This window comes from Mesocricetus auratus, unplaced genomic scaffold, assembly GCF_017639785.1.
Source record: "Mesocricetus auratus isolate SY011 unplaced genomic scaffold, BCM_Maur_2.0 Super-Scaffold_100013, whole genome shotgun sequence".
Lineage (NCBI taxonomy): Eukaryota > Metazoa > Chordata > Mammalia > Rodentia > Cricetidae > Mesocricetus > Mesocricetus auratus.
The window spans coordinates 17,263,629-17,280,506 of NW_024429196.1; the positions used below are offsets into that span (position 1 = coordinate 17,263,629).

A 16,878-nucleotide genomic window follows, 5' to 3' on the forward strand; every position below is an offset into this window, starting at 1 on the left:
TATAAATTTCACCATGCTGTCCCCATGATGAACTAAAGTTTTCCTGAAACTCTGAGTCCAATAAACATTTCCTCATTTAATATATTTCTGTAGGTTGATTGGTCATGGTGATTAGAAAGGTAACTGACTCAGTTAGAGTTTCTATTGCTGGTGAAGAGACACCCTGACAACAGCAACTCTTAAAAAGAAAAAACATGACTTGGGGTGGCTTACATTTTCAGAGGTTTAGTTCATTATCATCATTGTGCAACATGGTGATATTCAGGCAGACATGGTGATAGAGAAGGAGCTGAGGGTCTTACATCTTAAGTTGCAGGCTACAGGAAGCAAACTGAGATACTGAGCATGCTTGAGCAAAGGAGACCTCAAAGCCTGCTTTTCAAATGACATACTTCCTCCAACAAGGCCACACCTACTTCAAAAAAGATACACCTCCCAGCAGAGCCACTCCCTTTGGGTTTCATTTGCTTTTGAACCACCACAGTAATTAATACAGGAGACATTACTGAAGTAATGACAGAGCCTAAATCGACAGGAAATAATTCATAAATCTGTAATTTCAAAAGCATATGGGGAAAAATACGTAAGGACAGCCTGATGAGTATTTTAAAAGATTCCTGTGGTTTCTTTCATATTGTGCTTAACTTCTTTTAATACTTTTTCAGAAACTGTATGTAACAAGTATCTTCACGCTATTGATTTAAAAAAATAGTAAAAGACTTGTTTTGTTCTAGGTTTGCTTTATGATGGTATCTAGGCTCCAGAAACCATTGCCATGAAGACAGACTAGATCTTTAAATAATAAGAATCACTTATTATAAATTTCATAAAATTCCTGAAAGAGCTAGAAAATTCCTCATACTCTGAGAAGTATATTTTGCTCATAATTATTATATTTCAAGATTTTCATCTTCAATGTTCAGACTTCTCAACTCTATTATTATAATAATAATGAATCTATTTAATTGTCTTGTCTTCATGTAGTTGTAGTACCATTATATGTCACCACCTTATCACAAGCCATCAAAACCAGAATATCTTAAGTCAGGCTGCAACTCCAAACTCTGATCCAACATGAACATTTCCTCCCTTGTAAGTTAACCATTACAGAAACTTTGCTATAAGGTCAGAACAATGATTGACACATTTATAATTCAAAGTTCTTCTTCTTGGTCGAAGGATGAAGAACACTAATATCATTTTGATTACCCAGCTGGCTGACAGACTGTGGTACAGTCATAGAATCACAAACAGGTTGTCAAATTATGAGTCTTTGTCCTGCCAAAAGCAATCTACAGATTCAATGCAATCCCCATTAAAATCCCAGCACAATTCTTCACAGACCTTGAAAGAACAATAATCAATTTTGTATGGAAAAACAAAAGACCCAGGATAGCCAAAACAACCCTGTTCAACAAGGCAACATCCGGAGGCATCACCATCCCTGACCTCAAGCTCTATTATAGAGCTATAGTCCTGAAAACAGCTTGGTATTGGCACAAAAATAGACAGGTAGACCAATGGAATCGAATTGAAAATCCGGGTATTAACCCACACACGTACGAACATCTGATCTTTGACAAAGAAGCTAAAAATATACAATGGAATAAAGAAAGCATCTTCAACAAATGGTGCTGGCATAATTGGAGACCGGCATGTAGAAGAATGCGGATCGATCCATGTTTATCGCCATACACAAAACTTAAGTCCAAATGGATCAAAGACCTCAACATAAATCCAGCCACACTGAACCTCTTAGAAGAGAAAGTGGGTGGTACCCTTGAACGAATTGGTACAGGAGACAGCTTCCTGAACATAACACCAGTAGCACAGACAGTGAGATCAACAATTAATAAATGGGACCTACTGAAACTGAGAAGCTTCTGTAAGGCAAAGGACACAGTCAGCAAGACAAAAAGGCAGCCCACAGAATGGGAAAAAATATTCACTAATCCCACATCTGACAGAGGGTTGATCTCCAAAATTTACAAAGAACTCAAGAAGCAAGTCTCCAAAACAGCAAAGGACCCAATTAAAAAGTGGGCTGCAGAACTAAATAGAGAGTTTTCAATAGAGGAGTCTAAAATGGCTGAGAGGCACTTGAGAAAGTGCTCAACATCCTTAGCCATCCGGGAAATGCAAATCAAAACAACTCTGAGATACCATCTCACTCCTGTCAGAATGGCTAAAATCAAAAACACCAATGACAATTTATGCTGGAGAGGATGTGGTGAAAGGGGGACACTCCTCCATTGCTGGTGGGAGTGCCAACTGGTTCAGCCACTTTGGAAATCAGTATGGAGATTCCTCAGAAAAATGGGAATAAACCTACCACAAGACCCAGCAACTCCACTCTTAGGCATATATCCAAAAGATGCCCATTCATACAACAAAGATGTCTGTTCCACTATGTTCATAGCAACTTTATTTGTAATAGCCAGAACTTGGAAGCAACCTAGATGTCCCTCACCCGAAGAGTGGATAGAGAAAATGTAGTACATCTACACAGTGGAGTACTATTCAGCAGAAAAAAATAATGGAATCATGAGATTCGCAGGCAAATGGATGACACTAGAAGAAACTATCCTGAGTGAGGTAACCCAGTCACAAAAAGAGAAACATGGCATGTACTCTCTCATATATGGATTTTAGACATAGATCTGGGGAGTGCCAGCCTACAATCCTATGGCCAGAGAGTCTGGGAAACAGAAATTTCATTTAGTGGCTGGTTAAGTACTGAGCTGAACTCAAGAAAGCCAGTAACAGAGAGGGAGGACTGATGATCAAAGGGATTAAGGCTGGGCTGGTTTAACCCCCAGAAACAGCTGACCAGACAAAGGTTAACTCTTGAATCCCAGGCATCATCCTGGGAATCCAGCATGGGACTGATCAATACCCCCTGAATTTGGGTGTCAGTGAGGAGGCCTAGGGAACCTATTGAGCCTTGGGCAGCAGATCAGTACCCATCCCAAGTATACACACGGACTTTGGACTCCCATAGAACAATGTGAGGTGCACTCTCACCCTGAACTCTTGGGGAAGGGTCTAGGCCCTGCCCTATATGAAATGACAGACTATGGACACCCCCATGGAGGGCCTCACCCTCCCTGAGGGAATGAGGGGATAAGGGGGGGGCATTGGGGGGAAGGCACGGGAGGAGGGGAGGGAATGGGAGAGGGACCTGGAACTGACTTGTGAAGCAACCTCGTTTCTTATCTAAATTTAAACTGGAAAATAAAAATAAATACATAAAAAAATTATGTGTCTTTGGAGACAAGGTGTAGAAATGTTCACATAGCTCTAATGCAATCTCTATTCTAGTAAGTGGCATCTGAGTGTCTCTGAGGATTTAATTATTCATAGAAAAAATGAGGGCCAGGGATTTTCTAATATACAAATCCATACACCTGATTTTCAGTGACCTCTGAACTCAGGCTTCAGCATTTAGGAGGGTCTTCTAACACATGTCTTACCTCCAGCCAATAACCTCAATGTCTGCACCACATTCTTTTGTAGTTATAATTACATATTAATTTGTGTTTTACTTTTATATTCCAAAAGATCATATGCTCCAAGAAGGCTCAGTTTACATACACCTTATATACTACTTCAATGTCCTTTCAAGCTGCAATGATTCAGCATTGGTTGAATAAATAAATGCAAAATAGGTGAATGAAATCTAGGAGTCTATGTTTGTTACTTTTTAAAAATGCACAGTGATTTCTGTTTTCTAAAGATTAATTTGGATTTTTAGTTTTATGTTTATATGTGTGGGGAGGAATATGTGCACATGTGAATGTAAGTATCCATGGGCTACAGAAGGGATGAGACAGCTGCCATTCACTAAGTAATCTCTCCATCTGACTTAATACATTTCAATTAATAAAAGGCCTTATCCAAGATATCACAAGAATAAACAAAGTAATAGTTGCTAAGCCGTTACTAGGTGCATAAGAAGCCCAAAGTGAGTTCTTGATAAATACAATTTTCACTAGATATTCACAATAACCTGTTGCCTAAAGAAAAGCTCAAAACACGAGGTCGATGGTTTAAGTCACATGAGCAATGAATGAGGGTGAGGATACTACGTAAATTTAAAAGGTACAAATGTAAGAATACAATTAAGCATGAATGTTTGGGGCATGTAAGTTTCTTTAGGAGTGATATAATATCTTAGTTAATACTGAAAACAGTGTTTTCTCTCCTAAGAACATAAAACTCAATTAGAATTATGCTGGAAGTCTTTGAGCAAAGAGTATTAGAGAAGTTAAAATGTTTACTATCTGAAGATAAAAATGGATTTGATAATATCTGCTATTTATTTAACTATTATTAATATACTCAAGCCATATTAAGTTGAATGGTGTTTAGAAACACTTGACAATTTAATTGGTTACGGCTATTCAAAAAGACAAAACAGCAAAAACGAAAGAACTAAGTTCTGATAGTTTTCCCTAGAGGATGGCCTCACCTTCTTTTCTACTTACATCTCTGACTTGTTCTCATCCAGGTGGATTGGAGTTCTTAGGACACTGCTAACCTTTTCCAATAGCTCACTCTAAACACAGGTTATTGGGAGTACAAAAGAAACACGGTCAGGGTATTCAGTTTCTTACTGGAAATTAACCTGTCCCAAAGTATGTGTACATACCCCTATGAGGGGTTCTACTCATACATGCAAACTGTGACAAAGATGTGAATATCTCAGCTCTTTACTTAAATTTCCATCACACTATAGCCTAGAAATTTCACACAAATAAGGAAGCATGTTTTAACAACTTATACAAGGATAAATGTGTGCTAAAACTTGAAGATCCTCTTCCTTCCTGGTACAGTAACAACAGTGATTTCACCTAAGGGAAAGTATAATAGTTTCACTTACTAAGTGTTATTTTTCTTCCAGAGATAACTGTTGTGAACTTCCTGGGAAACAGGGCATGAGTAAACACCTATGATGGCCAAAGGATTCAAGTCTTTCATTGTAGAGAGTCATGTGTACAATCATGAGGCCACATGATTGAATAGTAGCATTCTACAATAAATAATAACCTCATGACAGAACTTAGGAGGCTGAGGCAGTAGGAACATGAATTCAGTGTCACCCTCAGCTACATAAGAGGTTTGATGTTATCTCACATTTAGCTCATGGCTAAATTCAGATTAGCACTGGCAGCCATTTTTGGAAAAGTATAATATGGCTTCAAAGTAACTGAGTCTGTTTGAATTCTCATAATATAATCATTTTATCAGATAGCTATGCAAAATAAATATATTTCCCTAAGTTTCAGTGACTGACTGGAGTCTAGCATCTAGAATTATTAGCTTCTGAGGAGCTTCCGTCTTCCCATTTTGCAGGCACCAATCTTCTAGCCATACCTTTATATGTTCTTTATCGATGTATGTGCATAAAGCAAGGATATAGGCAGACAGAAAGGTCTCCTCCTTTCTAGATGACCACAAAGTCTGATTTAAATTACCTTCATTGTTTTCTAAAAGTTTTATTCCAAAAATAGTCAAATTGGGGTTAGCTCTAATCATGAAAGTCAGTTTCATAAATTATCCCCTCCTGTTACTCTAGAGAACTCAACCCAGTTAGTAAAAATATCCATACACTGGGTTCTGCATTATGAAAAGTTTGATTTGCCAATGTTTAAATATATATATATATATATATATTCACACAACTTAATAGTTTAGGAAGAAGCAGAACTTCAGTAAAGATAAGCACATTTGCAATATGCCAATCATCTCAGACTTGCAGGCCTTATATAGTGTGTGGAATTCTGTTGCCACGAAAAAGAGGAATTACTCTAAAACTGATTATACAAAGCTATTTTTAGCATCCTAGTTGTATTTATTCTCTGAGAATTTTATAGAATGGTTTTTGACAATGGTAACCCCTATTTATTTCAGTCCCAGGTACACCTCTAGCTCTTTCCATCCTCCTCTCCCTCCCCCATTCCCTGTGTGTCTCCTAAACCTGTGATGAACCTGACCTGGAGAGTGGTCCAACTATCAGAGGTCACGTTTTTAAAACAAACTAGAGAGATGGATCTGCCACTGACTAAAACCACAACCCAAAGCACAGCTATAAAAGAAGAAGGAAAGAAAGAAAGGAAGGAAGGAAGGAAGGAAGGAAGGAAGGAAGGAAGGAAGGAAGGAAGGAAGGAAGACTATGAAGTTAGGTGAGAACAGAGGTTCTGGGAGAAGGAAAAGAATATAATCAACATCATTGTATGAAGTTCTCAAAATTTAGAGATAAAAGTAGAACTTGGATGGCTCTGGTCATGCTATTCTCGCTATCATTCCCTATTCTCAATTCCCTGCTACTCCTATCTCTCACTCAGATAGCCCTGGTCATGTTCAGTCTGCTGGCCATGTTGAGCAGACTTCTTCCTCTACTTTGGACTCTTTCTGAGGCTTCTGATTCTTCTCTCTCTTAATACATGCAATAAAAATCTCCACTTAATCGTATTTTTAAAAAGGTGATTTTATTTTTCAATTTGACAAATTAAGTAAGTGCATGCTCCATTAAAAAATTGGAAAAAGAAATTCCATATTGATCACTCCGCAAGGATTTAGTAGATAGGTATTTCTTGGTTCCCTAAAAGGATAATAAGAAAACTTTCCCTCTCTTCAGGGATTCTGGGAGCCATGGATGATTCTTTAAGAAGTAGCTACACATTCTTAGCTGGGTCCAGCATTTCCAGGAGACTTTAATTTTCTCTTCTACTTTGGTACTCAAACATGTTCCTGCCCATCTACAAGCACACTAGGATGTTGGTTTGTAACTAGGGAAGCTCAGTTAGCACCCAGGTCAGGTAGTTTAAGAGTCACTGAGGTGGTGGCTGGTTTCCAGTGCCCACTAGCATGAAGATTCAGTGAAGCAGTCCTCTGTTTTCTCCCAGTCTTCCATTATTATGCTCACTTCCTCTTTCTTTGCACATTGAGTTTTGTACTATACCTATCTGTGGCTTCCCAAGAGGCAAACAGAGAGTTACAGAGCAAAGGAAGTAAAAGCAGTCAACTTTCAGACAAAAGGAATAAAACAGAGCAAAAGCCAAGGCTGATTGCTAAAGCCAAGAGGAGATGACTTGTTCTCAGGGTTTTATGCAGATAATTTGTGTGCAGAATGCACCACATTTTCTTTTTTGTAAAGCAAATAAAATAAATACATATATGTTAGTTTTCTCAATCTTTTGTGTATACTCCACTCCTGTCTCCTGTGCCCCTTCTTTCTGCATACACTTTCTTTTCTCCCCCCCTTTCTTTCTTTCGTTCTTTCTTTCTTTCTTTCTTTCTTTCTTTCTTTGTGACAGAGACACAAAGCATTGAACATGTGAGGCACAGGCTAAATCACCTCTAAGCACTAAGAACTTTTTAAAAGGATGACTGATGACCAACAAAGCAGAATACAACATACCTAGTACATGGTAAATTGCCTCCTGTCATTCCAAACCCACTAAATGAGGTAAAACATTTTGTCCATTGTTGGAAACTCATTTTAATCTCTAGTTAAATTCTCAGAGAGTGTTTAGTGAACAATGGGTGCTCTATGGAGCTTTCCAACATAAATTTCTTTGAAGACAACGGTCAAAGGGCAGAAGGGCAGCTTCTCAGTGCAGTATTCTTTTGCTTTAGGCTTATGGTGCAAAATAGTAAATTTCAAAGAGCTTTTTAAGAACCAGTGAATATACAAAGATCTGTATGAAAGTTTTTTATAGGAGATTTCTATGCAATACTTGTCATTATTGCAATTATTTTTGCCTGGAACATATGTATATGTTCCTTAAGTTGGAGTTGGTTCCAAAAAGTTGCTTGTGCTTTTATGATTCAAATATGATCTTCTACTGTTTTGATGAAAAATAAATTAAATTTAAAAATAACAAAAGGGCATCTGATTAGTTAACAGACACAGAATAATTACAAATCTTTCTTTATTAAAATGACATTTAAGAAGGAGCAAAAAATTCTCCGTTTATCTTTTAAGGTGTATCATTATTTTCAAGAAACAAATTAACTGCTTTCATTTCTCAGGAAGCCTTGCTAAAGTTCTTTATGATATTTTCACCAGATGAAACTTCAAATTATCTACATCTATGCTATTTTTAAGTAACAGCAGTGAAGATTTAAACTTAAATAATGAACACTGAAGAAAACATAGTCTAAGAATAAAGAGATTATAACACAAGTTTAGCCAATGAAAAAATCTGAGAATGTAGTCATTATATTAATATTTGAAATTAATAAAATTTTCTATTCTGCAACTCATTAAATTCCAAAATTGAGGTACCATTGATTGTAGGTAGAAAATATGATATAAAACATCTTAGATTTGTAAGTGCCTGAGAATTTCCTGCATAGATACAACTAAGTGAAAGTTTCTAATTTAAATTTAAAAATAGTTTACATTCTAAGATTTCCAAATTCTTTTCACTTCTGAGAGATCATATTATGACTCCAAAATAATAAAGATGGGTAGTATACACAAGATGGAGAGAGATCATGTAACAGATGAATATTGACAGTTTCTGAAGCTTGGCTCCTTAAGTTTGTGATTACATGAAGCAGGAGGTTACACAAGGGTTTGGAATAACTCATAAAGAGGGAAATCCCTTTGGCCACGTTTAATCTATTCATTCAGTTCAGTATAATGTATTCCAAATTATTGCTTCAATCTAACAGCTCAGGCTTAAAATACCATATGGAATCAAAATGAACAATGATCCCCAAAGGCAGGGTGGTTCAATTATTCTAGTGTTCAGATCCCCATGTATCCTTAGGGCATGGACAGTAAAGTTTCCTTTATAAGAAATACAAAAAGGAAACTAACAGAGCCTTTTCATTCTAAATGTTACCGACCCATCTTGAACCTTGGGATATTTGATGCCTTCATTACCTAGCACAGAGTGTCTCATGAATAAGTTACTGCATGAAATATTCAAAACAATGACCATTACTGGAATAAGCCTATAGCCTTTGTAAAGAGACTCTAGCCAGTCATCTATACTTTAGAAAGGACAGATGATGAAAAGCCCACTGAATACTTAGCAGAACATACTATATAGCATCTCTCAACAAGTAGAGACCAAAGATCTACTAATGTAAATTTATAGAGATTTTAATTATACATATTTATAGATGTCTGTCTTCCTATATTACATATTTATTTAAAAGATAGTATCACTACGTAGCTCTGGCTTGAAATAAAATAAACATCTGCCTAACAAAGACTCCTGAGTAGTGGGATTCAGGTTATATGTCATCACCTCTAGCTCCCTATATATGTGAGTAAGTGTGTGTATAAATTCATTTCTTTATGATTATTATTGTTTGCCTGCATATGTGTACGTGCACCATGTGTGCAGTGGACATCAGCCTTGAAGAAGGTACTAGATCTCCTAGAACTGGAGTTACAGATGGTTTGTTAAGCTTCTATGTGGATTCAGGGAACCAAATCCCAATCCTCTGGAAGAGCAGCAAGTGCTCTTAATTGCTAAGACATCTCTCCAGTCCTCTACTCCTATATTTTGAATGGTCCATATGTGAGCAGAATTAATAGAGCAGCAGTTCTCAACCTGTGTGTCACAGCCTCTTTGGGGGTCAAATGATACTTTAGCAGGGGTCACTTAAGATGATCATAAAGCACAGATTCATATCAGAAGCAAAATTACAGTTACAAAGTCACAATGGAAAGTAATCATAACATCAGAAACTACATTAAAGGGTCACAGCATTAGGAAGGTGGGAACCAGTATAACCCGAATTTACATCTCATCCACAATATTTGGTAGATACAAAGTTATTGGTATAGCGACTCACTATTCACCAGAGGCTGGTATCTTTTATTTTTCAGTGAGCTATTGAAAAATTAGGCAGTGACAATAATGGGTGTCAATGTCTGTCTGGGTTTCAAAACTAGAACTTCAGTCACATATTTAAATGAATCAGCTGCAATCCAAACTTTGTCCTACTGACAGGTCCTGACTTGACACTGAAGATTAACCTTTAGAATTGTCATTATTTCCTGTGTGAGTTGCTTGTTCCAAGCTGAATTTTGCTTGTCTCTTGTGGGTTGGAAATTGGTCTCATTTCTTCTGTGGCATATTTCCAGAGATCATACGTTAAGTGACAATAAGATTTGATTCAGTTTCTGCTGTTTTGGAGATGGGGAGAAATATGTAAACTTGTGATTGGACTCTATTCATTTTCTTTTTAGAATATTGATGAGAACTTTTACTTTGAAAAGAAGAAACACGCTGAAAATAGTAAATCAGTCAGAGATGATATCTGCAATTATTGCTCATCCTCTAAAAAGATAATGAGGATTAAAATAAGATATCATATATCTTGCTCAATTATAGATTATTCTTAGCTTGACATGTCAGCTCCTTGTTGCAAAAAATGGAAAAAGATCCATAACTGTCCTTCATAGTGTTCTATAAAGAATAACCGGATTATCTACATGATGCTTCACTGCTAATAATTGTGGTTGCCTCTCATAAGATCATAGAAAAAGCCTTTGGATCAACACATATCATATGTAAAGTTGTTAAGAATGCCATTCCTATCATTTATTTTTACAACTAGGATTAGATTTCAGTGTAGATAATATTCTTACATTTTACAAGTACAGATGAAAGCATATTTAATCTCTGGCAGCATCCTGAAATTAGTTATAAGAATGTCATACTGTTTTGATATCAATCTTTTAGCCTTAATAAAGATTATACCAGGTTATCTTATCATCCCAAATAATAATAATGATCGGGAGCTTCTAGTACAGGCAAATATGAGGTCACTATTAAGCATTAGACCCTATCTCAGATTTCTGATTCTGGTCCCATGTGTTGAAAAGTCTACAAGAATCAATCCCTCTGGAACAGAAATGTTACACTAAACATATCTTTGTCAACCTTTTTTACTTATAAAAACTAGAGCAGTACCACCTGATACCAATTGCTTCATTTCCTTGCAAAAAAAGAAAGAGAGAAAGGAAGAAGGAAAGAAAGATGTACAGAACCACATATCTATTCTTCTTGGATTTAAATATTGTCCTGAGTGAATTATATAAGCAATAAAAGAGCTGGAAGACTGAACTAGGATCAGGTTCTGTATATATTTGACACTCTTTTTTATTGTTTCTGAAGAGATAGCTCCTGTTGGGGAAGTCTTATGTCAATAAAGCACTGTTGAGCCAATAGGAATCTAGATAGCTGGGACTAGGAGTCCAGGAGGAATCTGGGAAGGAGAAACACAAGAGAGTTCCAGATGTAACACCATGGGGTAGGAGGCCCGGAAATTTCTCCGGTAAGAGAAATACTTAGATTAACAATTATGGGGTAATTACTTAAGTCAGAGCTAGCCAGTAAGAAACAAGCAAGGCCAACAGCTTCATAATTAATATAGCCTCATGTGTGTTTATTTGGGACTGATGCGGCTCTAGAACCAGGCTGGCAGGAAGGCTACTCTCAAAGAAAAAGCTTCCCTTTACAAGCTCCACTATGCAGCACAGGCTGGCTGTTGAACTCACAATCTTCCTGAAAATCTCCCAGCTGTTGGATTTGACCGTGTGTGCCAGCAGGCCCAGCTCTCCTCACGATGTCACTGCAGAGTAGGATGACAAGCCTTAAAACACAACAAGTCTTAAAAATACCTCATATTTGCATTCATTATTCTTATAAGCACACCACAAAAATACAGTGTATTTAGACATAAAAAGTAGAGGGAGACTAGGAATTTGGCCATGACTGAGCCTCTCAGACCTCCACTCCCAGCAGTCTGTATTTTGAAGAATTTCCCTGTCTATGAGGAAACAAAATGATTCCCCAATCTATTTACCAATGGTGCAGCATCTGTTTCATGAATCTGAGTTATCTCCTAAGTAATGAGTATATTAAGAATGGTAAAGGGGCTGCTCAGTTCCGAATTTATAATCCTAGCATCTTGGAGAAAATAGAAAGTAAAATATAAAACTAAGAAAAAATATACAAACAGACAGTGACTGGAAGACAAATCCAAGTTAAATTTTCATCCCATTGCTTTGACCTCAGCCTAACTACCATACATGGTCAGAAATAGATGTAGATCTGAGAGTTTCTCTGTTTTATCCCTGTATTCAACAAAGCACCAACCATGAAAATGCAAATTGTATTCAACTATTCACTTAAGATTCTTTCTAATTAGTCCAACAGTCTCACAGTCATCAGTATCCACATATAGAATACCTGAAGTCTTTCTTCACTAAACACAAAACTATAACAAGCCAAATAAAACAGCATCTGTTTTCTCTCATCCTTACGGTCTTTGCTTTCTTCCTAAAGATTTCATATTTGATTTTGTTAGACTTATTTCACAATCATATTTTATGTCCTGTTTCATTTTTATGAACTCTGGTCCCTTCTGGGAGGTCTTCAAGCAACACTGAAAACAGCTTCCAATATGCCTCTGCCAACTCACACTCATTCAACCACTCTACACCACTCTTCTCTTCCCTTATGGAGGGCTCCAACCACAGCATATGATGAATTAAAGCCATAGAGTAATTAGTCATTCCAATTTTTCCAAGAATATACATTTATTAGCAATGAAAGTCCTGCATCCCATGAAACTCGCCAGCTGTAAGAAAAGCTGGACAGTTAGTTAACTCTGAAAGACTCTAATTTTCTATGCAATTCCAACACTTATCCCCTGTAGATATAGTTCCTTGTAGCAGAAATACTGTCTCACTGACAGTTTATAAACCAATAAACTCCTTTTAAACAGCCATTTCTGGGCAAAGCCTCTTTGTTAGCATTCAACAAGAATTCCTCACACCCTACTGCAAGCCACACTGAAGTGTACTTTTTCATAGATGTCACCTAATATAGGTGTGATCCAGACAAGGGGATTTCCTGAGAGCCAGTTCTGTGTTCCTCCATTACTGTCACTACTGTTCTCGGCCTATGTTTGTCTGTTTCATGAATAAATAGACTGATGACTTAGCAAGTATTTTTGTCAACCAACTGAACTTTTCTTTAAAATCAAATACCAAATAGCACAAAGTAAGACAAAGAGTCAGGATATGTACACTGGAGCTTAGGTATCTTATAAGGAAATAATGAACAATAAACTAAAGTTGATTATCCAGAATTTTTACTTACCTCGATCTGGGTGGTGTTGTCCTGAGCATCATCCAGTAACAGGTCAGTGAAACCTCTGGACTCTGGTAAGTCTTGGCCCATGCTGGCTCTATTTGTGTCTACTGCCTTAAAAGGGTCTAAATTCCTTTTCCACCTGTGGCTGTAGGCTTGTGAGTTCACATCCACCCCAACTTCTCCTCGAGGAAAGGTCTTTGAAACATCATACTTCCAGTCTGTAAGAGAAACATGTATGTTACCACTAGGTGTGACTCATATAAATAATACTTATTACAGTAAAAAATGTACCACTCTTGGTCATTAAAATAGGAAATGAACTTATTATAATAAAACCAAATTATTTGTCATATTAGACTTGATGCAGAAATCTGAGTGTTATGGTTTAAAAATAAAATGTGGCCCTCCCCAGATCCACATATATGATGCTTGTTTCACAGACATTTGGCACTAGAGCAGAGAGTCTTGCTAGAGGAGGTGTCAGAGTGTGTGTTTGAAGTTTATATTTCATCAACAGTTTCCTTCCTCCTCTTTCTGCTTCCTGTCTACTGAGAGATAAAGAGCTTCTTACCAGACATGCTCACCTCACCGTGATACTATATGCAAGTACATGGGGAAACTTGTATGGAGAACCTCTGAGGCAGGACTCAAACAAGCTAACTTTCCTGTCCGTCCTCTCCCACCTCTACCCCCAGCTATTTGATTCCAAGTGGCATAAGCATAACTGGTATGCTGAGTATAGTACAACTGCAGGGTACACCATAAAATGAACCAATGATTTATGTGGTGATGGCTAAGGGGCCCTCAAGCATGTATACACACAGACACACACACACACACACACACACACACAGAGAGAGAGAGAGAGAGAGAGAGAGAGAGAGAGAGAGAGAGAGAGAGAGAGAGAGAGAGAGAGAGAGGTTCTGTGAAAGCAAGTTAGTATCCTAAAAGACAGGCATCTTCAGCTTATTTTAAAATAAATAACACGATGCTGATTTTACATGTCTTATACAAGGCTGCAAAGGGACAATGTTGCTTGAATGGGTTAAACCATAGTGGAATTTTCCTCCTGTAAACGTGCTAACCTAGCTTGTAGTTTACAAGCCAGACTTGGTTCATTGCCTGACTCATTTGATAAGCAGCTCTCTCAAGAGGCATCACAAACATGCTTGTCCATTTGTACTGTCCTCACCTTGGGAACTTGTCAGGGTGGTAAAGGATGACATTGACAGGCACTTACAGAAATGGATGGGACAGCAAAGAGATCAAATCACAAAGGTATTTTAAAACCATCTGCAAGGACTGGCCCTGCTGACCTGGAACATCCTGCCACTACATGAGGGAAAATTAGATTTAATCACGACTTCTAGTCTTTCATTTTAGTAGGTCAGTAGGGGACAGAATACCACAAGGATTGAAAATTCAGTTTCCAAGCAAGAGGAACAGCCTTCTATCTAAACATTACCAAAAGATAGGAATCTGTAGCCTTTGTAACTGGTCTGGTATGGGTTCACAAAGGGCTAAGAGAACACTGATTTAATCGCGGATGGGATGTTCCCCTCAATACAAGAATGTTTTGTGAAACCTAAAGGTATTTGATGCTGAGTATTATTGAGCATAATGCTGTATCAGCAACTCATGACATCAAAACCAATAGGACACCACTACCACTATTTTTCTTTTTTTTTATTTTTCAGTTTAAATTTAGATTAGAAACAAGGTATTACCATTATTTTTCAACAACCACAATGGTTGGGCATGCCTTGCTTTCAACTCAGAAAATTCTCCATAATCCTCCCAAACAAGGCATGGCAGTGTAGTTTCACTAAGACTTAAAAGACATTTTAAAGTCTGATGTGTTGATGAATGGAGTCTTAAGAGAAGCCTTACTTGGCAATAATAGCATATTCATTGATTTCTATGAAGAACAATGCATACCAAATTCACCAAATTCCTGCCAGAAGAAATCTGGGATCCAGAAAGTGGAAGGGCTGTAGTCCTATCAATGAAATGCTCACCAAAAGGGACACATGTGCTTTGTGAATGGTTTCACAGCCTCCTCCAGTCTCTCTCCATTCATTGAATGTTCAAGAAGAACATCTAGTTAGTACTATTGACTTCATTGTAGAAAATATTTATTGCAACACTCTGCCTCTGCCTGATATTTGACTTTAAGATTCAATACTGACTGACCGAGTAAAGGAACATATTACAAACATATGGCACAAAAATTAAAGGTCCAGGGCTGAATGCTTTCTGATCTGTTTGCTGGTTATGGTTCCATGGTAATTTATAAAATTCTATAGGCTTTCGTTACCCTGTATTATAAGTCATATCAGACATAGCTTAACTGGAAAGGCAAACTTCTTAACAATGTGTCTGGACCTAAGAACTATGGTACTAGGCAAAGCTACAGGAAGCAATTTGTTTACCTCAATTGTATATCCAGCCTCATTATTGAAAATATATGAGGCAGCTTACAACAAAGCTAAACAATAAAATCCCCTAACAACCACATAAGACCTTCTGTTGCAAATCTTAGGTTTACCTCAGAGATGCCCATCTGACTCACAGGTAGGGTTGTAGGTCTCAGTGAGTTATGACAGGGGAAGCTGTGCAAAATCTGTCCCAGCCCTTCCTCTTCCCTCTCTCCCTCCTTTCTCCTGCCCTTCATCACTTCCCTTCTCATTCCTCTACTTCCTTTGAAATCCTTTTTGCTTTTTATGTGGTAAAGTTTTGCCAAGATGTACAGTCTAGTCTGGGGCTCTGCTATCCTCCTGACTCGCCTTCCCAAGTATCTGATAATACAATTGTTAAATAGGTTGGGTTCACTTCTCTGACATTAAGGTTACTGGTTCTCTTCGGGTATATCAAAGCATAAACCAACTCTTCCCAAGACCCTCAGCAGACCCACTAGCTTCATTCTGGGATGCAGAATCCAAGCACGAATAAGAAAACAGAACACCTCTCAGTGCAAGAGCCCCTTTCATGGATTCTATTGCTCAGCCCTTCTTAGGTGACCTTTATTGTTCCTTTCAGCCTTTTTACTCTAAAGAATTCAAATCAAAAGGAGCTTCAGAACCGTGGAAAGATATTGTACATATTTCTGATTTTAGTTGAAATCTGATTAATGTGTTAAGCATTTGTTTAGCACTCAAATTTACTGCTTTGCAGGATTTTGGGGAGAGTAGAAAGAGCAGACAGGTTTTTGGTAAAACAAGGATATATGACCACATGCCTTTGGAAATCAGGGCTCCTGATAGTCTTGGCTTCATTTTTTTCTAATTGTTTAGTGGTATCTTCTGACTAAAAAATAACTTGCTCTTAATACTTTAAAATAGTTCATTTTTACGGTCACATATTCATTATGCATATTAGTTGGGTTAAATGTGACATGTCATCCATTGCTACAACATGCAGAGGCCCCATCATACAGACATTGTGACCAATCTACAGACACATATCATTGTGCTGGTAAATACTTGCTCTTACTAGAATCCATTTCTGCAAACTGAGAAAGTCAATTCTTTGCTCACTCTAATTGGATTAAAAAAATAAACAGATTCTGAGGAAAGCTCCAGAAGTTTCTTAATGAGAAAATTTGTGAGTTTAGGGTCTGGACTTGCAAATACCTGTTGAGTTGTGATTTTATAGTGAATTCTATTTTTTCTGATAATGTTATAAATAAGCAAGGATACTCACTCATGCATATAGACTGCATCAATGTTGGCCCATAATTTAG

At 37.4% G+C, this 16,878-nt stretch overlaps 1 protein-coding gene across 1 annotated transcript in view; it reads right to left on the reverse strand.

The window, feature by feature from the left end:
• Positions 1-16,878, reverse strand: part of Plxdc2 (plexin domain containing 2) — a 388,489-nt gene that overhangs the window by 217,456 nt on the left and 154,155 nt on the right. Inside the window, exon 2 of the mRNA XM_040755447.1 lies at positions 13,143-13,354. Within this exon, the coding sequence (XP_040611381.1) occupies positions 13,143-13,354 (212 nt within the window). The remainder of the gene's footprint in view (positions 1-13,142; positions 13,355-16,878) is intronic.